The sequence below is a fragment of the Artibeus jamaicensis genome, unplaced genomic scaffold (assembly GCF_021234435.1).
Source record: "Artibeus jamaicensis isolate MK-2021 breed Jamaican fruit bat unplaced genomic scaffold, CSHL_Jam_final contig_1028, whole genome shotgun sequence".
Lineage (NCBI taxonomy): Eukaryota > Metazoa > Chordata > Mammalia > Chiroptera > Phyllostomidae > Artibeus > Artibeus jamaicensis.
In genome coordinates, this window is record NW_026521201.1 from 4,462,968 (window position 1) to 4,487,792 (window position 24,825).

Sequence of the window (24,825 nt, forward strand, 5' to 3'; positions counted from 1 at the left end):
CAGCTAGGCCTGGGTCCCTGTCCACAGGTAAGGATCCCATCCTTTCCCTCTGTAGCCAATCCCAATCACAGAAGTCTCTCATCTGGTTCTGCCCTCTCCATGATAGGAATGGAGTCTAAAATCTTAGAGGTGGCAGGGATGAAGAACTTGTGAGGACTGGAGATTTACCAATGACACTGAAGAAGGGAGCTGCAGTGGGAAACTGGGTGTCACCTCAAGGACCAAATGGCTTTTGCCTGAGCTTACTGGAAAGTCTCTGTTCAAGATGGGTGGGCTCCTGCTGATTAGCAAGATGACAGGCCAGGCCAGACCTTGGCCCAGGGGTGAGGGGCAGCGATGAAATCATTCACACCCTGATGGTGTGAATGATGGTGTGGTGCTGCAAACTCCTAGCATCTTAAACAAGAAATGTCCCTTTCCTGGCCTACTAGCCTCTCCCTCAGTCCCTGAGCCAGTCTCTGCCCAGGGACTCGAGATCACAAGCTCAGCCACCATCTCCTGCTTTCTCCCAGCCCTCCCAGCAGCATGCACAGCCTGGATTACTCCTGACCTTGGCTTCCTTTTAGGCTACATGCGGCTTCCCCTTCTAGAGCACTCTTGGTTAGCTCATCTTCCTACCCCAGCTCCAGGACACTCTTCCTATCTTCTGAGAGTCTACAGGGAGGTGCCTTTCAGCCAGTCCCAACTTCACAGCTACTCCTACCGAGGACCTTACCTTTCTGGAGCAGGGAGCAACCAAGGTGCTGCTCCTTTGACTTCTGTTCCTTATGGCCTTTGAATTCCTCACCAAGCCCTCCCATTCCAGGGCACCAAGAACACAGCCATCTCATTGCTTCACTGTCATGTGCATTTATTGAGTGCCCACAGAGTATGTGGTACTATGCTCAGGTTCGGAGCCATGGTCTAGTCAAAAGGAGACCAGAGCTAGTACAGAGAACATTTCATAGCTGCTTACATCTGGTAAGGGATGGGGAAGGGGAGAGCTAATCACAAAACAAAGTCCTATTCAAAAGCCACAAGATCTCCTCTGAAAGTAATATATATTCTACTCACATGTGCGCGCACACGCCCTGAATGAACACATGGGTGAACCCAGTGGTTGTAAGTGCGTGCATATACAGTGTTATGGGTAAGTAAACGACTGTATATGCAGTATGCACACACGCACGCATACACCACCACACAGACAGAATCTGGCTTATGCTATCAAAGATACTAGCCTCCAGTTTCTAGTGAAGCGATCTGCCCTAGATGCCTGCAGCATGCAAAACTTGGAAAATCCAGAGATTCACAGTACAGGAGGACAATGGGATACATGGGTATGTTCTGTCCCCAGGCCCAGCCATGAGGTCGCTCTTGGTCAGCAACAGCAAAGCCTTAGTGTAGGGCTCACAGAGCAGAGCTGAGGAGCCAGAGGCCATCTGTCCAGTGTCAGCGCCCATGGGAGCCCTGGCGAGTTCCCCAATCTTCAAGGCAGAGTTTAAACCTCTGATAGTCAAGTGTGAAGTCCTGCAAACAGTACTCCTTGTCACAGTGCCGCAGATCGAGGTGGGAATGTTTTCTCACTCACTCTCTGCAGCTTCCCATGTGTGCTAACGCATTTTGTAGTCATTAGATACAGATGTTTCACACAGCTGTCCCTTGAAGTCCAAGTCTACTGTGAAGTCGAGATCTCGCTGCAAAGTAGGAGCCAAGAGTCACAATATTAGTGTGATCAGAAGTGACAATACTGCTCCCCTCCCTGCAGGTGGATGGGTGGGCACCTACTGTGCTCCTCAGGTTTGCTACCTGAGGAGTTCCCACAGTCAGCCCTCAGGAATCTATTCTGGTGCCTCATTATCTTCACAGAAAGTTCTTTGATTCCTAACCTAAATCCTTCCTGTCATAAAGTAAACTGTTCCCTCTGATTTCTTCCTGGTAGAATACTGAGTAGGATGGGTGAATCTTCTGTGACATACCTCTCGAGGCAATTCTGTAGACTCATAGTTCACTTGCCTGCACCAAGAGTAGCTCAGAAAGAATGTCACCATCTGCAACCCACTAGGCCAGCTGAATACATGCAAACCAGACTTCTCCTGGGCCACCAGAAACTCCTATTTCCTGGCTCAACTTATCATTAATGAGGTGAAACCTATGGCAATAGCCTTTGTTCTCAACCTCTATGAAGAGCCAGAAGCTGTGCTCAAGCCTGAGAGAGTTGGGGTAGGGAGAGAAGTAGAAGCTAAAAAGTCTCTAATTCCTGAGCTTTAAGGAGCCAACACTGGAGCCCTTCAGTAATGCCCAGCTACGACCAAGCCCAGAGTCTGACTGCCTCCTTCGGCAACTTTCCTGATGGCACACAAGGCACATAGGCACCTGGGTGAGTGGCTCCTGGGACTGGCACTGCGGTCCCTTCCCCTCTCTGACTGCTGCCCACACAGAGGCTGCCTTAGCACTCACCACATTTTTTGCATTTGGCTTCATGGAGATGGTCCCATAGAGCTCTTCCCCCCTCCGGACAGTGAGGTAATCTTCCAAGTAGAAAACAGTCTGCTTCCAGTGGGTGTAGGGGGCATCAGGGGCTGAGGAATGAAGGACAGGGAGGTACGATGGAAGTGTCAGAGAAGACTTGTCCAGAAGGGCTAAGGCTGGGACCCTGCCTACAAGTTGCTGGGTTTCCTCTGGAATTCTGATGGCTACACAACACTCTTGTTAGGTGCCCAGCCCCTGTAACTAGACTCCAAGCTCCCACCAGAACTCCCCCTGAGCCTCAGTGACCCCTCCTTCCATCGAATCACTGTCCCTCAGGGCTGCAGGTCTTAACTGTGGAGCAGAAGAGAACAAGATGATATTACAAACTCATGCCAAGGGATGGAACATAAATACCAGCTCACCAGCTAAACTTTGTAATGCAAATGAATCTCAGAATGTTACTGTTTTTACCCCTATTAGTTCAACAGAGTGAAGACTTTCAGACAGTGTGGGCAAGAGATTTGTAGAGAAGGCCATCCTGTCTCCCCTTAAATGGCATCATTTATGCAAACTCCACAGCTAACCCAGTTTCCCCAGTTCTATTGACAGCCCAGTCCTACAAATAGCTTTCCCTGCCTGCTTCTCTGCCCTAGAACCAAAATTAGTAGCCTTGGCCCAGGCCTGCCAGGGGTTTCAGCTGTGCCTTCCTAACTAGATCAGATCGAAATGAGGGATGATTCTTATTCCACAGCCCCAATGCTGGTCCACAGCTCACACCTCCTGCATGACCAAAAGCCACGCTGATGCTTGCACTCCCAGTGTATTTGCCATTAAATCCCACCAGGCCCCTCTCAGCACACTACAAATTCTATAGCTAAATGAGAGATCTGACTAAGCGGCCATCTTCTTCAGCAGCCGCTGTCTTCGGAACACTCTTCCCTCCCTACTCACTACTCATCAGGCTCTCTTCGTCATCCTTCAAGGTCACTTCCTCTGTGAAGACTTGCCTGACCACTCACCTGGATTAAGGGCACCCTGAGCTTGTGTTACCAGGGTGACTGTCATGATGCAGCATAAATGCCTTTCCCTCCCCATTAGTTTGTGTCCTCCACAAGACTGTGATCTCTGTGAGGGCAGGGGCAATGCCAGGCCCCTTCATTGTGAAATCCTCAGTGCTTACCACCACACTTAGTAGATCTTTAAGTCCTGAAAAAATGAATGGTTTATTTGGTATAAAACCAGAGTAGATAGACTTTTCATGATGCTTCAAGGCACCCAGTTCAGTTACAATGGGGGCTTTAGAACCTATGGACTATAGAAGAACCCATCTTATAGTAAGTTCCTCTTGACCATTCAGGCTCTTACCTTCCTCCACCAGGATACAGGACTCATTAATACTGATTTCCTCTTTGCTTAGGACCAGAGATAAAGGTGAGAAGATGTGGGGAGAACATAATTTTTGCCTTTCAAATACTACAGAAAACTGTTACATGGAAAGACTTATATGTAGCCTTATTGGCTTTGGAGGCAGAACAAAGGCTAGTTGGTGGGAATTACTAGAAGGTAGATTTTTCTTTGGATTTATTTTTAGAGAGAGGGGAAGGGAAGGAGGGAGAAAGAGAGGGAGAGAAACATCAATTTGTGGTAGCCTCTCTCATGCCCCCCACTGGAAACCTGGCCCGAAACCCAGGCATGTACCCTGACTGGGAATCAAACCAGTGACCCTTTGGTTAGCAGGCTGGCACTCAATCCAGTGCACTCCAGCTGGAGCAGAAGGCAGATGTTTAATTCACCAGAAAGAATTAGAGCTGTATCACAGTCTTATGAGCTCTCTGAGGGCCACAGACCTGGGACTTATCATGCATCAAGTCAGCCCAGGTGACAACTAAAATCTTTCAAGCCCTATTTTAATGGTGGTGAAGAGTTTGTCTTTCTTTGCCCTTTGCGATTAACTGGCTTGATCAAATGTCAGTGGTCTGGATAATAGCTTTGAGTAGCCTTCAATATGTGCCTGTGGGAAATCAATGCAAACTCAAGGTCATGGAGAGGGAAGAGCAGACTAAACACTTGGAAGGGCTCAAAGGAAGATCACAAACATGCCATCTGTACATCTCAGAGCCTGGACCCCCAAGCATATCTAGCTGCCCTGGACACTAAGGCATACTGTGGTCTATGAACAAAGTCTACTTGCTCTCAGCACCTTCCCTGTCCACTACCTCTAAATAAATTATCAAAGGACAGTCTTAGTGTGGAAAAGAGCAGTATACAATATGACTGATGGAACTCTCACCCCACTTCCACCTACAGCAGCTCAGACAAGTGTCTCTCCTGTTCTTTGGGTTAGCAGGCCAGCACTCAGTCCATTGAGCCACACCAGCCAGGGCTTCTCTCCTGTTCTTAAATACCCCCAGGCAAGGGGATTCAAGCATCTTCCTTCTGGCACCTAATCGGAGGCCTTATGAGAATCCCAGAGACTCCACTGGCTCAGATTTGCCAAGCCTAGGAATCTGCCTCTGATGGTAGCAAAGAAAAAAAAAATGCCAGCCTTGGGTTGGAATAAAGTCATCTCTTCCCCCAACATCACCATCAAAAGGTTAAGAACATCCCCAGATATCTCATTTCCATGATGGGTCCATTAGCTACAGAATAATTATCTAAGTCAGTCTTAGTCCTAAATCCTCCAGCAAGATGTTCAGAAGAAACTTATTGCAATTCAGATGTTTTCAGTCTACTAGGGATTTAAATTCAGTGTTTCTGGGGAGTTGGGAGGGAGTAGGTTTTCCAGGACTTAAAAATCTCCTCTAGGTGAAGCAGACGAATAGCTTATGACTGAAATCACCGGGCAAACCTAATCATTTCTATCTGATAACACCTCTTGGGCGAGTGTCAGTGGAAAGGACACAATTAGGCAACAACAGGACTAGTTTTCACTTCCCATCTTGATGCATGTTTGCACCATGACCCTGGGGCTGGTCTTCTACACCTGCAGATCATGGGGCACTGTGAAGCTCAAATGGGCTGAGAATGGAGGAAAGATATAGGGTCCGGCATAAATAAAACCCCCCCTTTTATTACAAAATCACAAGCATGTAATTTTGTAACATAACAATATCACACTCAAGCATACCATATGACATTTTAGGTGAAATGTTCAAATTAAAACTATAAATTATTACACTCATATTATTACCCTACCAACCACACTCAAGCAGGCATTACTTCTGATGAACCCTGTATACCAAGGTGACAAACCTTCCATTATACCAAGGATAGGTCCAGTTCACTTCTGTTTTCCTGGCATAATTATTAATAGCACTCCCTTTCACTCTGAGAGGTGTTCTTAATTCTATGGTCACCCTACCTACAACATATTAGGCCTATGTTAGGGTATTACTAAGTATTAGGGGTTATTTCATCACTATGGAGAATGATATATCATTTTACTTATCCAGGCTCTGGTCTGCAAGGATGTGCTGCTGGACTCTAGTGGTCTAGAATGTCCTGGGGAAGCATCCAGAAAGTTGCTGTGCACAAGGGTTAGCGCTCACCACAGGGCTGTGGAGGCATCTAGAATTCTCAGTAAACAGGTATTTTCTTCTCTTCTGCCCTCAGCTTTCCCTATTATGAAGATACCTTCATACTCTCAATATCTGGACCCCTTTTCTCCCTCCGTGAAGCCCCTCCCCTCAGTCTCTCTGAGTTCTGGAATATGGACAGCTTGTGTTTTGTATTTCGAAGGGAGTGTGGCCAGTACTGCCTGTAGCATTTCCAGTGCATAGGCATTCATTCATTCATTGAACAGTCATCTATTGAAGATGCCTATCATGAGCCAGATATGGTACTAAATTTAGGGAACAGCAACCAAAACAGCCTTACCCACCTCAGATCCTACTACCTGAGTGAGGCCCCCTATGAGATGTGACCCCAGTGGGCCATGGAAACCAACAGCAGCGGCTTCTCACAGAATTTTCCTGGTGCTTTTGAAGTGGAAGTGGAATCCTGCTTCCTGTTTTACTTCCCAATGGCTAAATGAAATATAATACTCTTTTGAGCTGTAAATTTGTAATTATATTCCTTAGAAGGTTCACAAGCTGTTTGAAGAATTAAAGACTATACAACAAGAAGCTTCTTTCACCTGAGAAAATGACTCAGTGTCATAGGATGGCAAAGCTAGAAAGGGCTGCCAGCCATCTAGGTCCAATGGTGTCATTTCACACATCACAAGCCCAAGGTCCAGAAAGTAACTTGTTCAAGGCCACCTGCAGAACCCAATCACCCTACCTTGCTGATCCTGGAAAAACCGGGACTCAAATCCAGGCCTGCTTCTACTCAGCCTACTGCCCTTCTACCTACCATACAGCAGCCCTAGGGATCCAGTTCCAATTTCCTCCCCCTACATGTCTAGGATGTGCCACCAGAGTGGTGGCTGGGACAGCTGGGCCTGCTGGCTGGCATAGCCTGGAACCCTGGGCACCTTCCTGGAGTTGCAAAGAGGAGACATCAGGCCATTAACAGGGATCATTTTCAAGCTGCACAGCACTTGACTTGTGGGTCCCCCAGAGCCAGATACTGCTGGTGGAGATGGAAACACAGTTGGGGGTTGATGAATAAGGTCCATGTAAGCAAAATACAATTTGCAAGAAGTTCAAAAATAGCTAAGGCCAAACAATACAACGTTGTTTAGGCCTACCTAATCATGTGATAAAACTTTTCTAAGATAGTAAAGGGATAAGGAACACAAAATGCAGGATAGTGTTTGTCTAGAGGTGATATGGGGGGAGGGCAGGGGTAGGAGCAGAGCATCCAGGTGGATTGAAAGGTATGATAGCATTTAAGTCATTGAGTTAGGTGGTGAACTCACAGGGACTTATTATGTGATTATGAATTAATTTACTTACATTTTTAATTATAATCTTATTTATTGATAATATCTTCTGGTTAATATTTATATTCTAATAATTTATTTCTTAATGAATATATTTACATTCCAATAATAAATAGTCTTATTTCTAGTTACTGTTTATATGCTACTTAATAATACTTTATTTACTTTAACAATACTTTATTCTGGTTATTGGGTTAGGTGGTAAGTTCACAGGTATTCATTATATAGGTACATAAACAAGCAAAAAGTGAACCGTGTAGGACCCAATGATGATAGTAGGTCAAGAACCAAGAATTAAAATTAACCTAATTCTGTGCATCTGGGCTCCTTCAAAACAAAAAAGGAAATCCTCTTTCCTTGGTGCTCAGAATGCAGAGGGTCTGCATAAAGCCCAGTGTCAAACCTATGCTGATTGCCAAGGACATCTGCTATGTACTGAAAGCAAACCCCCATGCTGACATCTCAGGTGGCTGAGACGGCAGCTAAATAATGTCATTTCCCCTGATCTCTCTGTATGTGGAAATGCTGCAGCAGGAGGGATTCATGTCAGCCAGCAGGCCCACTGTCTTGGGGAGGCCAGGAGGCATACCATAGTCAGAAAGCGGAATTGCCTTTCCAGAGGATGTCAACGCTGGTCAAATTTTCAGCCATCTTGCCGAGGCAGGCTTGCACAGGAGCAGTGGTTCTCAACCTTGACTGTGCATCATAATCACCTGCAGGACTTGCTAAGACACAGATTTCTGGGTCCCACCCCAGGATTCCTGACTCTGTAGGCAGGTCTGGGGTAGGGCCGGAGAATTCGCACTTTTAACAAGTTCCCAGGTGATGGTGATGCTGCTGGTCCATGGACCACGCTTTGAGTGCTTCTGCACCATGGCACAGGAAAGAGAGGACTACAGGAACTCTGAATGTCCTTTCAGAACCTAAGCTCCTGGGATTCTGTGCACAGGGGAGGGGGCATAATGCCAAAACTGCAAAAAAAGACAGACGATCAGCCTCAGACCTCAATCTGCCCAAGGTCTTTGAGCTTATGAAACATACTCATCATCATTTTTCTCCTAGGGGCTTGTGTGGGACTATGATGGGGAGTGACCAGGAAGAAAGGGAATCAGCAGTTGGAGACTTAACTCTTCAAATTCTCACCATCTCCCAGGCATCCCAGGGCTAATGTCTTTGGTTCTGAACTTGAATTTAACAAAGACTCCTCCACAGTGGGGAGGGGGAGTGTCCAGAATGTTGTCCTTGATACCACAGAGCCAGAGAGCCATCTCTAAACAGGGCTTACCGAGCTGTCTGATTAGCCTCATGGACCCCAGCTGAGAGAGAGTTACAGGGCTGGAACTCAGGCTTTCAAAAGCCAGAACTTTTTCCAGAGTACCCCTGCCCACTGACTTTCTCATCACCTGTAGCAGGGCAGGCCTTGTGGAAGGCATCATCCCAGATGTCGTAGAGGCAGAAGCAGCCACTGTGACCACCCCTGGCCTCCAGTCACAGCCCTGGTGTCAAAGCAGACTCCTTGGCCCTCTCACTACCCACCCCTTCATCATTGTGAGGCTGAGTTTTCCCTATCCTTCAGGGCCCAGGTAAAGTCTCCATGCCCCTCCTGGCTGTTCCTGCCCACCAAGATGAGCTTGCAGGCTACCCCTCTAAGAAGGGTAACAGCTGTAATGATTCAGATTAGGCTTCTCTGGTTCCCCCCAGGGCAGGGAGCACAAGCACTGGCCTGGCTGATGGAGATAAGAAAACCCCAGTATTGGTGGTTGGGAGACACAGGTTCTGGAAAAAAAACCTCTGTGAGGGATTAAATAAGTCCCTTGCCCCCTCTGTCAACAGGTAAGAGAGGATCATTGTCACCATGTCTTCTGGAAGTCAATAATCACATTCCTGAATTCTGGTAGAACCTATTTATTTCTGCCACACACACACACTCACCCCCGACTTCATGCTCCCAGTTCCCAGGGAGACTCCACATGAATGATTAATCTGAATATACCCAAACGGCAGAAGGCATGTCTTCACACACATATTTAATAGAGAAGCCAAACACTAGAGATGTGATCCTGACTCATGAGGAAACCAAGGGATGCAAAATGAGTGGAAGTGTTGAATAAATGATGGCATATCCTACATTGAATTCTGGTATAGTTCTTCAAAAAATAAAGTAGGTATCTCTGTGAGGCTATGGAAATACCTTCAAGACATATTGTAAAATAAAGAAAAGGTAGCAGAAGGTAGTATGTATGGTATGAGCCAACCTATGCTTTTTTAAAAAATGCTGTAGTTTTGATATTGTACTCTAGTTATGTAAGATGCCACCAATGGGGAGAGCTGAGCACAGGAGTCACAGAACTGCATGTACTATGTTTGCAAATTCTTGGAAGTTTATAATTACTTCAAATGAAAATAATTTTAAAAAGGTGTATATAGATTTGTACATGCCTGTGCACCATTGAACTTTTTGGGAAGGATACAAAAGAAATCCTTACCAATATATGTCTCTGAGGTATGAAACTGGGATGAATGGGGAGAGAACTTTTTCCTTTGTTTCCTTTCTGCTGTTGTGTATATGCATCAATTTGAACATCAGCATGATAGACCTAAGCACAGGGTGTTTGGGGACCTGGAGGACACCTAAACTTGACCCAAGAGAGAAGGAGGGGATCGAGTAATACCAGCATGAGACATGAGGCCTGTGCTGGGATTGGCCCGGTGAGGAGGTGGGGATGGGGAGATGGTATGAGCTAAACTGTGTCCCTTCCAAAGTTGGTGCCAAAGCCCTAACTCCCAGTACCTCATAATATGATTCTACATGGAGCTGGGCCTTTAAAGAGGCGATTAAGTTAAAATGAGGCCGTTAGGGAGGGCCCTCATTAAATCTGGCTAGTGTCCTTTCAGGAAGAGATTAGGACTCACATAGAGACACCAAGGGTGTGTGCACACAGAGGAAAGGCCATGTGAGGACACAGGGAGAAGGCGGCCATCTGCAAGCTAGGTAGAGAGGCCTTAGAAGAAACCAACCCTGCTGACAGCTTGATCTTGGACTTCCAGCCTCCAGAATTATGAGAAATACATTTCTGTTTTTTAAGCCATGCAGTCTGCAGTACTGTAATGGCAGGAGATGATGAAAGCTTCTGACAAAGAGACCCTCTTGCTCCCAAGACACACTGGGATGGACAAGGGGTTGGCATGTGCAGAGGTGATTCCCAGAGACTTAAGCCACACTGAGTTCAGGAAACTGCTAGGTGCTGCGCTTGCAGTGGCAGCAACAGCATGGGGGTGGAAGGCAAAGCAAAGGAGCAGTAAGAAATGAGGTTGGAGGAGTGGGGTAAGGCCAGGGCTAGGTTGCAGGACCCCCACTTATCCAGCTAAGACATTTGGGCTTATCTGCTACAGGCAGCAAGTCACCTCTGAATAAGCTTTGGGAGGGAGACATGGGTAGTCCTTGGGGAACACTGTCAGGGACTTAATGAGGATGGATTGTGTTGGAAGTAGTAAATAAGCAGGAACATAGAGACACCATTTGCAGTCCACTGAATCTGTAGTAAGGCATGACAGTGGAGAGAGAGAAATTTAATTCCACTTTGTTTCCTTATCCCCTCACACAATACATGCTCTAGAAATGCTAAATGAACAAATGTGCGTTTGCTAAGGGGTCCAAACACTCACCACTCCCCACTTCACACACACTCTCAACTCTAGCCATGCCAGCCACAATTTTATTACCTTCTCCTTAGGCAGCTACTCTGCTTACTTCACAGCTGCAGAGGGCTTAAGAGATACCAAGTAAGGGTCCCTGGCTAATGCCCAGGTCCTTCCCAGAAGTTGGGGCCAGCCCGGGGTCACTTTCCACAAAGCCTCAGCATGGGGGAAGGGTGTATCTGGAATGATACCAAAAGGCTCACCTGTGGAAAAACCCATTTTCTTGTGGCACTTGGTAAATTCAATATTAAAATAGGTGACCAGGGCGTGGATGTAGTCATTGCGCTGGATTTGCAGGCAGAAGGCAGATGTGAACGACAGCTCTTCCGTCTTGACTGTGTAAATATCCACCTCCTGCCCAGAGAGGAGAGAAGGCCACACACTTAGGCACTTCCACCAGGTCTGCATCTCTGAGGGGCACTACTGACCACCAACTCTCCAGGGTGTCATTACTCTAAGGGTGACTTCCCAGACCCACCCACCACCCTCCGATGTTCCCTTAATCCTTTCTATGGTGCAGCAATGATGTGAACAGATATGAATCAGAACCCAGGGGGGACATTAAAAGGATAAATCTGCTGGGGGTGGGGGCTGATGGAGGAGGGGAAGGTAGAGAAAAGAAGCATTGATTAGACAGAGCATCTCTAAATCCAACAAAAATGTCCTCAGAGTGGAATGCCTCAGCACCGCTGTGTTCATCTAGTGGTTCTCACAGTGTGGTGCTGGGATGACACGCATCGGCATCACCTGGGAGCAGATTCTGAGAGGGGTGGGTGGGGCGAAGTGGAGTGGGGATGGTTGAGGAGGGGAGGGGAGGGCATGCCAGCCCTACTGAATCAAAACAGATATCAGTGCTTTATCAAGTCCTTCCTGTGATGCCAATGAACGAGGCTACTCGTTCTCATTTTTCTATTTTTGGATACTTAAGTGCCCAGCAATAAGAGGCATCAAATATTGTCACAGGAGTGAGGATCTGATTCCACCCACAGTAACAGACTGAACTGAAGGAAGTTCTGCTGGCCATTTATAATATGCCTGGATGGGGGTGGGGAGAGAGGGGGGGGAGGGATGGAGGGAGGGGGAGGGAGGGAGGAGGAAGAGCGAGGAAAGAAGAGAATGAAGAAGAGAGGGAAGGAAAGGAAGCAGTAAGAGGTCAAAATTTTTCAGTTCTATCTGGAGAATGAAGAACTAATAATTGTAATAATTTTAGTTGGGAAGTGGCTGAAAATCAATCTTGTGTGGAGAACAAGTGTAATAAAAGACAGTTTGCAACGTGCTGTTCTTTTATATGTGAAGAGTGCTGAACTGCTGTTTGCTGGCTCCAGTGAAACAGTCAAACCTTCCAAGAACCCAGGAGGCATCCAGGTAGCTTCTAGTGAGGTCTAAGGAAGGACTTCCCACTGTTGGGGGTGTGTAGCAAGTATCTCTATCCCTAAGACTGCAAGAGCCAGACATTTGTGTGTCTGGAATGTTCCCCAGGGGCTCCCCTGAAACCTAGGTGATGGGACATATTGGGAATAATTAGGAGAGTTCTGAGGGTGGAAAACAAGAGCAGGGAAGAGACAAAGTGACATAACAGAAATGGTCCTTATATCTATGTATTTCTACGATAAAAAAATCGAAAAGCAGATGTGAAGCATCCGGGGGGCCTTCAAGGAGAATCTCTGCATTCATAGGACAGAGGAAGAGGAGGTGTGGCAAAGGGAGCCAGCAGATCAGAGCCCTGTGGTGGTTTCAGGTGAGCAGCCTTGACATGTTCGGGGAGTTGAAGCTCCACTTGTTAATTGGGACAAGGTGGAACTAAAAGTTTAGGGGAATGTGGGAATCTCTCCAGGAGGTTAGCGTTGGGAAACAAGAACTAAAGGAATGGTAGCCCTGGGTCAGAAGTGCAGAACTAGAAAGCCAGTCCCCTGTATCCAAGGCAAGAGCCCCCCCCAGTAGCATTCAGTTAGTGGCTGTCTGGTGCTTGCTTGAACACCTTCGGGCTAATGCATTCACTACCTACCAGGCAGCTGATTCCACTTCCTGGCACCTCCAATTGGTAGGTCCCTCTATATAATGAATGAGAACTCACAACAATCTCTGTAACTTCCACCCACAGAATAGGTTGGGTGCTTGTCAGCCTTCAGGATGTTATCTCTCCCAGGCACATGTCCAGAGGTTCCCTCCAGATCAACAGCCCCTAGAGCAAGCTGTGGCCGACTGTATTTTTATTAACGGCATCAGCATGGTCCACTAGCTCACAGTGTCTACACTCACTGACTTTTTCACCTCCTTCATAGTCAGAGCCAGCTAGCCAGGCTTCAGGCTCTTTCCAAGGGCCATGGTATTCTCTCCCTTGGTCCCCTCTGGCAGCAGCCCAGACTGGTCTTTCTACCCTACTTCTGGCTCATCTCAGCAGCCTCACCATCTTCCCTTTGCCTCTGCCATTGCACTGGAACTCTGTAGGGGCAGAGGGTGCACCTTATCAGTCTGTGCACCCTTAATGTGTGACACAGCACCTGCTACACACTACCCAACTAGCAGGAATTCTATCTCTATAGGGTCTTGCTATCAGCCATCCATCAACCAAATGTCAGCTGTCAACTGTGTTAGCTGACAGTGTTCACTAGGTCCTGCCAATATTTGCACCTTAATGGGGGCCGATGAAGGAACGAAAGCTTTCTAGAAAGAAGTAATGGAGCTACACATTCAAATGGTAACCCTGGGGGCAGTGGGTCTGTTGGAGTGGGGGCGGGGTGGTCTCTGAGGGCAGGATTAGCTGTGGCTGGGCTTTTGAGACACAGACCCCCTCTGGGCTCAGCTCCACACTCCTGTCAGATCCAAGGCTATAGAGTCATACCCAGTTATCCTGCCTGTCCAGAACCCAGACCCCTTTGCTGGAAGGTTTCTTTCTTTTCACAGCAGCAATAGCATCTCTGTGACTCCTCAGAGAGCCTGTGACTTGGCCTCAGGTGACCCCCATCAAGTGGAGGGCTCCACAGGCATCAATGACTCAGAAGATTCCCTGGTCACTTCTGAGGTCACTTCAGAAGAGCCCCTGGTCACTGCTATCCCCACCACTAAATAATATTACAAATGGGTGTCTCGGAGCAGAAGTGTGGTCAAAACAGAGTCTTAATTATAACAGAGTGTTTCACTCTGCAATGTTAATAACATGAAAATAGCAATTAAGTGTGTGAAGAAGGGCAAGTGTTTTCCCAATAGTCTTGGCAAGATGTTGCTTAGCATATTAGCGAGAGAGCTGACAAAGGGGCACACTCCTGGTGGAGGAAGCAAGCGCAGACAGTCCTCAGCCTTCTCTGAGGACAGAGGAAGAGCAGGTACAGGGAGGGGGAGGAGCAGGACTGCAGCCCAGAGCTCCAGCCTCTTTGCTGCCCCTTCATGAGCCTGGCTGATTTCCTGGGCTGATTTCCAGGTGCTACCAAGGGGAAGCCCCTTGCTGGTTCCTGGCTGGGATGAGGCAGAGGAAGAAGCCCAGTGTGACCTGGGTAGGTGGAAGCAGGCCAGTTCACGGTGTGACTAGCAGGTGTACAGAGGCACAATGTCACACCTGGTCAGGGGCAGAAAACCACCTGGGGCCCAAGAGCACTGAAGGAATTTTATCATACAGCTGCCTAATGGTCAAACAGAACCACCATGTGTCATTTTGGCAAATGTAGTAGCACAGTTGATTTCTATCTGTTCCATAATATTTACAGAAATGTTTTGTGCTGTGGTGAGATGTTTGAGGGAAAACTTTCCTGGTTCTTGTATAGGTCATCCAAAGGGAGAGGCTTTAGGAACAGAGGGGCTGGTGGGGAGAAATTAAAGGACACATGTGCTCACAATCAATTCTGCCTGGACCTGGAATGGGATGTGTTATGAAGTAGTAAGAACCCTGTTAGTGGAGAGTTTTGAGGCTTAGATGTGAAGCCAGATCTCTCAGATAGGATGCTAGGAGAGGAAGGCAGTGTCTGATGAGAACTGTGTGAGGCACATCTCATTCATTTGCTCTCGGAGTTGCCTTCTAAATGCTTCAATGACTCTATGAACCCAGTACTGCGGTTCTGAGGAAGACCACGTCTGGAGACATGGGCCAGTTCTCATTGGGCAAGTCAGTAGTTTTCATTAGTCCTTCAGAAATGTCCCCGAGTCCCCAGTGGCCCCCAGCCCGTCCCCCCTCATCCTCCGTAAATGCCCCAGTGCTCCACCCCAGCGTTTCCAGAAAAGATGTGCTACCTACAGGACCAGAGCAGACAAGTGTGTTTTAGCAAGATGAGGGCTGGGTGGACTGAGGAACATTTATATAAATGAATCCAGATTTTTAATTAAAAAATCATCTTGAACCACAAAAAATTAATGTTTTTCTAGATTTTAAAAAACAATCACATATAAGTAGTTTCTATGATTCAACATTATGCACACACACACACACATATCTATATGCAAAAACTTAGCAAAAGAACTGGAAAGCTCAATCCAACCTGTGAATAGCAGTTCCCTCTAGGAGAAACATGCATTTGAAAGGGGGCAAGGAGGTCAAGGGGAGCTTTGAGTTTTAATCTGTCAAGTTTGGCTGGCTTGACTTTTTAATAATAATGTATCATACCATACTAGGCACTGGTATGATAAGGATGCTCACCAGGTGGTCTGCATCTGCACTGAAGAAAGCCTTGGAAGACAACATGTTAGAGAATGTGCAACCTGGAACACCTAGGATGGTACCATGTGTGCTAGGACGTGGGAGTGTACTGAGGATGACATAGCAGATGGTACTATCCAATTTCTTTCATAAGAAGGCCACACACCTCTAAATGGAGTAGCTTCCCCAAATCTAAGCAGACCCTCATGCCTCTAAGGTGTCCTTTCTTCTATTGCCCCCTCCCACACCCCATCCCAGCACCCAACATCAATAAGGGATGCATGTGACTCCCTCCCCTCAGCTGTGTCACCATGGAGTCCAGTCACTCCCTGTGCAGTTTTTTGACTGGTCATCTTGTGATGGCAGAGGCTCTGGCCAAGGCAGCCCTGCCTCATCAGGCTGGGGCTGTGCAGAAGCTGGCAATGACCTTACTCCAGGTCCCTTGCTCCCCAGGGTGGCACAGCTGGGCTCCCAGCATGCCCAGGCCCAAGCAGGATGAGTCTGCAGACCTTTATTAAACAGGCATTGGTCACCACTTGCTTTGGGTCCACGATGTCCACCAGAGGCTCCTTCATGGCAACATCCCGGATGCAAGTCATGTCAAAGCCGTAGACATTCTCCCACCCTGAGGAAATAGAGCAAAACATGAGGCCAGCAACAGGACCCCCAGAAGTCTCCCAGACCCTGATAAGTACTAGAGTGCAGCGTGCCCAAGAGGGTGAGGAACAGCCCATGTTCTCCTGCATCAGAATAGGAGAACAATGGCTCATTTGGATGGAGAGCTTTGCAATGTGCCAAATGCTCATTCACACTATGTCATGTGTACAGGTCCATCTTTATGGTTAGGAAAACTGGAGCTCAGAGAGGCTGAGAAACTTCTCTAAGGTCACACAGCTAGAATGCCACAGGCCCAGTGCTAGAACCCAAACTACCTGACTTTTCCTGTACCTACTTTCCTCTCTCTCTCTGAGCTAGCGGTCTCCTATGAAGTCTCTTACAGAAGGTCAGTGCCCTGCTCAAGCCTAGAAGGCCCATCTCTCTCCCCTCTCTCGTCCCCACCCACTGAACCTTTAATGCAGCACAGAGGAACTTGGGCTTTTAAAGTGGAAGAGGCTAAACCTCAGCACCACCACTTACTGGCCAAGCCCTTGTACAAATTCCCTAACCTCTCTGAACCTCAATTTTCTCAACTGCAAAATGCAGGTGTGCCCATGAGCACCTTTACCTTTCTCATATGCCATGCTGCACTTGCTAAGGAGCTGTCCCATAAGAAATATCCCCCAGGTGGGACACAAGCCATCCCAGTGATGCTCATTGGCCCCTTGGGGAAGCTCATGAGATGCTTTGAGACAGAGAAAGATTTAGGGTACAGGACTGGTGAGTAAATGAATGCAAGACCAATGGCCCAAGAGCACCCTTAAAAGATGATGATCATTGCCATCACTGAGTAACTGCCAAGCCCAGGCTAATCTCTTCACTTCAGCTACCCAGATATTCCATGAAGACCTAGAGCTGGGAGGAGTTGGCACCTGCCCTCATGCCTGGCTGGACCCAGTGTCACACATCAGGGAAATGGTGGTGCTAGGGATCAAACCCAGCTTGTCCCTCAAGCCAATGTGGGACAATTTTCTCTCTGCACAATGCAGAGGGGGGTCTGAGCAGAGGCATCAGTTACTAAGCATCTGACTCTCATTTGTCTGTTTACTCAGACAGGCTTAGACATGCATTGAAATAGAAGTGCTTTTCTGTAAAATCTGTGGGAATACATTTCCTTTTAAACTATTCATCACATACATGGTATTTGAGGGAACTGTGTCCCTGTGTGTTTGGGGGAGAGGGTATGTGAGGAGGGAACAAAGGACGGCCAGTGAAAGCTGTTCCTTTGACTCACACTCTTTTCTAAGGCAGACAAAGTACTTCCTCAGGGAGAAGAGGCAGAGAAAATAATCATCTCCCAGAGGGCAAGCAATCGTGAAATTTTGGGTGAGCATACAATGCCACTCATGTCCCATTAAATCTCCCAAGGCTGGTGCCAAATTCCCAATCAAAACCTACATTTCTAGAAGGAAGCTGCTTGGTGGGCAACAGGACTTCATTGGAGAAGACCCTCCTAGAATCTGGCAGATCCTGAAGTAGCTATTCACCCTCTCCCCAGTGTCACATGCGCCCTGAGATACACTGCCTTCCTTTATGACCCTTCCTTAAGAGGCTGGCAGCCATGCTCCTGCTTCGTCTCTCAGCTGAGGCACAAATTGAGGTTTAGTGCAAGTGTTGGGTGAATACCTGAGAGTCTGTGTGTGTAATAGTTAAAGGCCTGGGCTTCAGAGTTCAAATCTGGGTGCTGCCACTTATTTGCTACATTACCTTCACAAGAATGTAACCTCTCAAAGAGCTTTCTCCTTCTTTAAAATGGAGATTATGATAATTACAGTTATTATGAAGATTGAACATGATAACAAACACAAAGTGTGTAAGGCAGTGTCTGGCATGTAGAAAGCAGTTGACTGTGGCTGTTTTCATTATGTCGTTTGAGCTTTGGCTTTGCTACCACTCAAGCTGTGTGACCACAGTCAGATCAAACCTTTCTCTGGGCTTGTTTGTGATGTGAGGAGCTTGGTTCAGTAGTTCTGTGTTCCAAAATCACCTGGGACACTTGTAAAAAAATAGATACCTGGGCCCCAACCAGACCTACTGAATTAGGATCTCCAGACTTGGGACTCCCAAATTTGGAATTGTACAAATCTATGTAGGCAATTATGACCAAAGTGTGGAAAGCTTTGTGTTAGATAATCTTTAAAGTCCCTTCCAGTCCTGCAGTGGTGAGCCTAAAGTCGCAGGCCTCTTTGGGGCCTTCTGCAGCCACTCCCAGCCATGGGACCACTCCTATACCCTCAGCACCTGCTGCACAGCTTCTGGCACCACATGGGCCCACAGATGCTCAGATGCTGCTTTTTAATTGAAATTCATTCCCAAATATTTTATGTCTATACTGCTTCATAATACCCAATGTTTAGTTTCTTTTTCAGGTGTTAGTTCATGTCTTATGTCCCCAGCCACACTACCCTACCTTTAGTTATTCAGGAGACACATCACCTGGGACATTAGAACTTTTCCTCTCCTTCCTGCTGACCATTCATTTCCCATTAGCAGTTCCCATTGAACATGAGCGGAGCAGGGATGGAAGACAACACAAATCAAGCAGATTAATTTTTGTTGCAATTCTGTCTTGTCTATTGAATGAGTGAATGTGAAGTAAAGGACATTGGCTACCAGGAAATATTGTTATTAATTTTCTGTTGATTTAAAAAATAACATCAGAAGGGTCTGTGAAACTTTTAAGGATTATAATAAACTATTTAAAAGGACTGCATCATGGTGCAATGAATGTAATGAAAGCAAAAACAAAGTGCAGACCTTCCAAAACCATCCACTACCTTGATCACTTTAACTGCCTGGTAAAGGAAGAGAATTGTTCTTTTCTGGGAATAAATATGATTCTTCTATCTCTACTATTCTTTTACTGACAATTTCCAGCATTAATTAAAAAATTACAAGACACATAAAAAAGAAAAATAATGACTCATTACCAAAAGAAAAAATAGTCAATAAAATCAGATTCAGAGGTAGCTCAGATGTTGGAATTATTCAACAGAGACTTGAGAGTACTTATACTAAATATGTTTAAAAATATAATGGAAAAACATACACAAAAGTTACAGAATTTCATTGGTGAGGTGGAAACTTTATAAAAAAGACCCAATGGAAATGCTAGAAATGAAAATCACAGTACCAGAGACAAAGAATTCTTGCAATGAGCTTATTAGCAGAATGGACACATCTATCAGAGGAAATAATAATAAACTTGAGAACAGGTCAATAAAAATGATCTAAACTTAAACAGAGGAAAACGAACAAAAAACCAGAGCATCCAAGATCAATGGGACAATATCAAACAATTTCTAACATATGTGTAATTGGAGTCCCTGAGGAAGAGAAAGATAATCAGGCAGGAATAAAATATTTGTAGAGATAATAACTGAAATTTTTCCTGAACTAATGAAATCATCAGCACATGGATCCTAGAATTCCATAGAACCAAAAGTGGATAGAAACAAAAAAAAAACCCACACCTACACACATTGGAATCCAACTGATGAATATCAGTTGATGAGTGTTTTTGATGAAAATCTCAAAAGCAGCCGGAGGAAAAGAAATATGAAGTAGTGGAAAACAAACTTTACTTTTCATTGGCAAGAGCTATAGCTATATACTCCCTCCCCACCCTGGCCCCAGCAACTGGTGGTTCTCTGCTAGGGTTAATGGGACCACCTTGGAGAAGAACAGAGCAAGTGCCACCAGGCTCCACTTCTAGTTTCTCCTCTAGGCAGAAGAAAAGGTGTTTACAATAGTTTTATATATTTTAGAGTCTTAGGAACTCAGTCAACTCCATGTATTAATTAGCCCAGAGCCAGAGACTAGAGCTCCGGATTTAGGGGGTGAAAGTGGAGGAGAAACCATGGACAGCAGCTCAGCCCTGCAGGAAGTACTGCCTCCACCCTCCAGCTGCAGGCACCAATAGCTCAACAGACCTTCCTTTGCATTTTCCCATAATCCAGGAAGCTGTGTCCATCACTCCAACACTCAGCATTTTGTAGATTGGTGGATTGGGTGAGATTCATGTATTGGGTAAAGAATCAAACAGAACACTCACCAAGTTTTCTCCCAGTTTTGAGATTATATAATTCTCCTCTATAGTAGAAATTTTAAACAAATGATTGCCCTCTCTCAGGTTTAGACAGGACACCTTGCATATTCCTCTGCTGACTTACTTTTATTCCTTCATTTGTTCACTCATGCACTCACTCAACCAAATATGCATTACAAGCCTAGTATATGTCAGTCATTTGTCTCACTTTTTATGTATTTTCTAGTATTTGGTGATCAAACTGAGGGCAGATTCTGTATTTCTCTCATTCTTGTGTTCCCATGTTGCAATGTGGTTGAGAAAGGAAAGGAGAGGAAAGGTGGGGAGAGAAGAGGAGAGGAAAGGAGGCTGTTTTCCTAACAATTTATTTTCGGAAAGGGACTGGGCATGTCTCACTCTCCTGCCCCACTTCAAGATTTTTCTCTTTTAGCAGGTTATTCAGCCAACTGAAATTTGCTTACTATTGTTCCCTTAGCAACCAGAAACATTTATGCTTACTTTTGATTTAAAACTCAGAGTAACCAAAATCTTCATTTATTTGAAACAGATTTCTAAATGGCTTTGCTTCCTTTCATACAAACAAAAACAGATCATTTATAAAACACATTCCAACAGAAAAACTTAGCAGTATTTAAAATAAATTTTAAATGGGTGTTTAATTTCTGTTTCTGTTTGTTTTTTGACAGATACTACACAGCAAGCATTTCACAAGAAAAAAACGAGGCTGATTTTCCATTTTTTGTTTCCCAGGAGCTATGAAAATTGCAATAGGCAGTGCAAGGCTACATCACATGATCTCCAGTTCTCGGCTGGCACTTGGGTATTGGTACTGCCCCTAGTAGCTCTCAGAGCCTGCCCAGCCCTCTTTTGGCCCCAACAGGCTCATGACCAGGTGCACCTGCCAGAGGTTCCCAAACACAACCCAGGGAAGAGTGGAGTAAAAGATATGTTTGCTTTTAAGCCATGAGGAAGTTCCTTAAGGAGCTATGCCCAGGGATGGAGTTCAATAAATATTTAAGTACACATGAGAATGAAGAATGCACTTAAAGTTTCTCTTCAAAACATTATTTGGTACAGTTACACAGCAAGAACTCCAAAAGCAGCATTATAATGCAGCTCCAGGGCAAACTGTGTCCTATGTACACATACATTTCATCAATGTTCACTGTTGAGGGCAAACTGTGTCCTATGTACACATACATTTATTTCATCAATGTTCACTGTTGAGTTGTTCCTGCAATCTACCGTGAGATCACATCTGTCCCAGATTGTGAGCCACTGGAGGCCAGAAAGTATAGCAGTGAGGCTCTCCTGCCAGAGCCAGGAGCAGAAAGAAGCTTAGTGACTGACACAGGCAGAGACTAGACCAGTCTGGTGCCCTGTAGCACCAAGAACTGTTGTGTTCTCACTCTTAATTCTCATGAAAGGGCTATAGGATTAGTGATATTTTCTCTAACTGAGGCTCAAGGATGTTAGGTAATTTGCTCAGTGACCCAGGTAGAATTTGAACCCAAGGCCAGCAGATTTCAAAGCATGGTCATCTAATTGAGCCATCTTCTCAATCTTCATCAAATGTTGGAAATGATGCCAGAGTGGCTGGAAGCAGAGGGCACAGAGCCTCAAACAACTATCCCATTTCTGTCTTCTGATCCATGCTTTGATGTTACACTTTCTGAGGGTATGGACACACACAAATGCACACATTCCATAGCATAGTCCAGCTGAGGTCTTGTCAGTGGCACTAACAACTGTTTGTTGGAAATTCTGTGAATCAACTTGCCATCCTACTGAGTCTCAGTCTCTCAGAGCAGGAGGCATTTCCTCATCTGCTTGGACTGTGACCCCTACACAGTCATCTTGCAAAGAGGGATGAACCACTGGAGGGGCAGGAGTTCCAGATCTGCTGAGTTGATGGGACTTCAGGTGTTTCTGCATTGTGCTTTGGGCTAAACTGTGTGTGTGATACTTGTGTGAGGAGGGGTTCTTTGCTCCTTAGTCAAGTCTACTTCTGTTGGGGAGACATGGCCATTTCTGGCCTTATAAAAGGAAAGTTCTGCTGTAATCTCATTCAAGATCAGGCTTGTGTCACTGAGAAATGTTATCCTTTAAATTAAATAGAACAAAGCAATCCTTTCTGAACCAGATAAAACAATCAAGACATTTTCTGGATTTTTTACCCTAAGAGAACATGTTTTCAACTGATAAAAGCACTATGAATACAGGTTTGGATACGAGTCTCCCTCACTGCACATACATACATGCACACAGGCACGCACGCACACATGTGCTGCCTCCATATCTTCCCACCCCCACTGTTTCCCCCAAAGAACCTCAGAGAAGAATGCACATTTTACTTAGTGTGAAAAAGAACCAATGTCATTTTGATAAGCTTGACTACTATGAAGGCAGGAGTCAGAATGATTGGCCTGGCTAAAGACCTATCACTTCTGACCCCTGTGGTAGACTTTTAGCCACCTGGCCCGCTATTCTTTGCAAAAGCTCAGCTTCTGTGGCTTCAATTGATTTTTCATTCACATTGCATTTATTCTCTCACCTCAGGATATTTATCTTATATCAGGTGTATTGCTTATTTTCTCTCTGTAGACCTCCCACCCATGGGACTAGAGAGAAGGACCCAGGGAGAGTCAGGGGAACTCCACAGACACTGCAGTGTGTTTATAGACTAGCTGCTCATCTCCAGCCCACTGAAATGCCTCCCACCCTAAATGGGCAAAAATAAATAAATAAATAAATAAATCATGTCCCAGTGGAGCACAAAAAGGTGACTTACAGTGGATTTTGAAGTCCTTGTACTGTCTGTCTTCAATTGCTACCACGTACAAAGCTGCCCGGTCTGGAAACATAAGCCCTCCTGGTTTCTGTTGATGAATTGTGGGGAAATGGGTCTTGTAATCTATTCACCTGACAAAGACATCACATTTTGAACTGCACATAGAGTCACCTGACAGACATCCCCTTGCCAACCAACATTTCTCATTCAGCAGACTGTCACCTAGGGCTCAGATGGCAATGCTCCCCTTTTATTTTGGAGCAAGGAGAATTTGGGGGCCCAGGTGGAATCGACAGAGCCGATCAAGTGGTGGGAGTGTGGAGGGGTGAGGATAAGTCCATTGTGGAACAGTGGAAGATGGTATGACCTCTCAACCTGGAGAAGCCAAGATCAGAAGCACTCTTGGCTCTCTGGCAGCCATGCAACCCTAAGTATTTGTTGACCAAAATAACTTTTGTCTTGACAACACAGAATGAGTTTCTATTATGGCAAAAGAAGACAAGGTTAGACCTACAGAAGAACATTGTGACAGCTGGATATGTTGGACTCAGGGACGATTGTTCTGTTCCATGAAGCAGATCTGGTTTAAAGAGGGGGAACTGGAAAAGGTGACCTTCTAGCCCAAGACCGCATATTCTTCCTAGACTCTAGGGCAATGGTATAGCAGAAAGACAGCCAGAGACCAACAGGGCAAAGCATGCAGGACACTTACCAGCCACTTGTCCCTGGCAAAGATGACTGTGTTGAGCATTGACTCATAGAAGAGACAATAGCCCATCCACTCGCTGATAATAATGTCAACCTTCTCCACAGGCAGCTCCACCTCTTCCACTTTACCCTTAAATATGGTGATGACTGGAAAATAAGAACCCCGAGGCCACACTTGGCAAAGCCAGTTCTACAGGTTTTAGCTCAGTTCTGGTTCTATTTTTGGGATGGGACATACCTCACCCTTCACCATGTAGTTGATGAGAGAACTGAAAGCTACTTGCACATTTTGCCCCTAAAATGCATTGAGCAGTTACTATGTGCTGGGCTGTGCTAAACCCACAACATACATAATATTATGTAATCCTCCCAAAAACTCTATGAAATAAACTTTATTCTTATTATTTAGCACTAAGGAAACTGAGGCTTAGAGAGGTTACATGGTGGCTGAGAAATAGAGCTCAGGTCTGATATGCCATGACTCTAATGCCCTTCTCATGGCCCCCACCCCATGTTAAGCTCCTGTGACAATTCAAACCAGAAGAAGGCTGGAGCAACTCCTCTATTGCTCCTGCATCTGTCTACAGCCAGGGCTCATCTCCCAGTCGGTTCATGAGGGAGGCAACTTAGTGTTTTGACAAGAGCATGGGCTCTGCAGTCAGAGAAACTTGGATTTGAGTGCTGGATAGTCTCATTATTAGCTGTGTTACTTTTCTCAAGTTACTTAACTAAACCAAACTCCAATTCCCTAGAGAACAACTCAGGAAAGTGACATCTACTTAGCAGGTGGCTGTACTGATGAAATGAAGTAACATATGTGAAGTACCAGGATCAGGGCACAGACCCTATCTGGCATCTCCCCCTTGTTGACCCGCCCATAGGGAATTGAAGGGGACAGGTCGAGGACCAAGCCCCTGCTCTAAGTGGCTTCTGATGAGTCACTTCCAAGACCCTCTGGTCCT

General features: G+C 45.9%; 1 protein-coding gene across 1 annotated transcript in view; it reads right to left on the reverse strand.

Annotated features, from left to right (window-relative positions):
* Nucleotides 1-966: 966 nt before the first annotated feature.
* Nucleotides 967-24,825, reverse strand: part of PRMT8 (protein arginine methyltransferase 8) — an 87,402-nt gene continuing 63,543 nt past the window's right edge. The window contains exons 5-10 of the mRNA XM_037166831.2: nt 23,868-24,010; nt 23,156-23,243; nt 16,169-16,284; nt 11,239-11,389; nt 2,440-2,561; nt 967-1,676 (exon numbers count right to left, since the gene is read on the reverse strand). Of these exons, the coding sequence (XP_037022726.1) occupies nt 1,593-1,676; nt 2,440-2,561; nt 11,239-11,389; nt 16,169-16,284; nt 23,156-23,243; nt 23,868-24,010 (704 nt within the window). The 3' untranslated portion in view covers nt 967-1,592. The remainder of the gene's footprint in view (nt 1,677-2,439; nt 2,562-11,238; nt 11,390-16,168; nt 16,285-23,155; nt 23,244-23,867; nt 24,011-24,825) is intronic.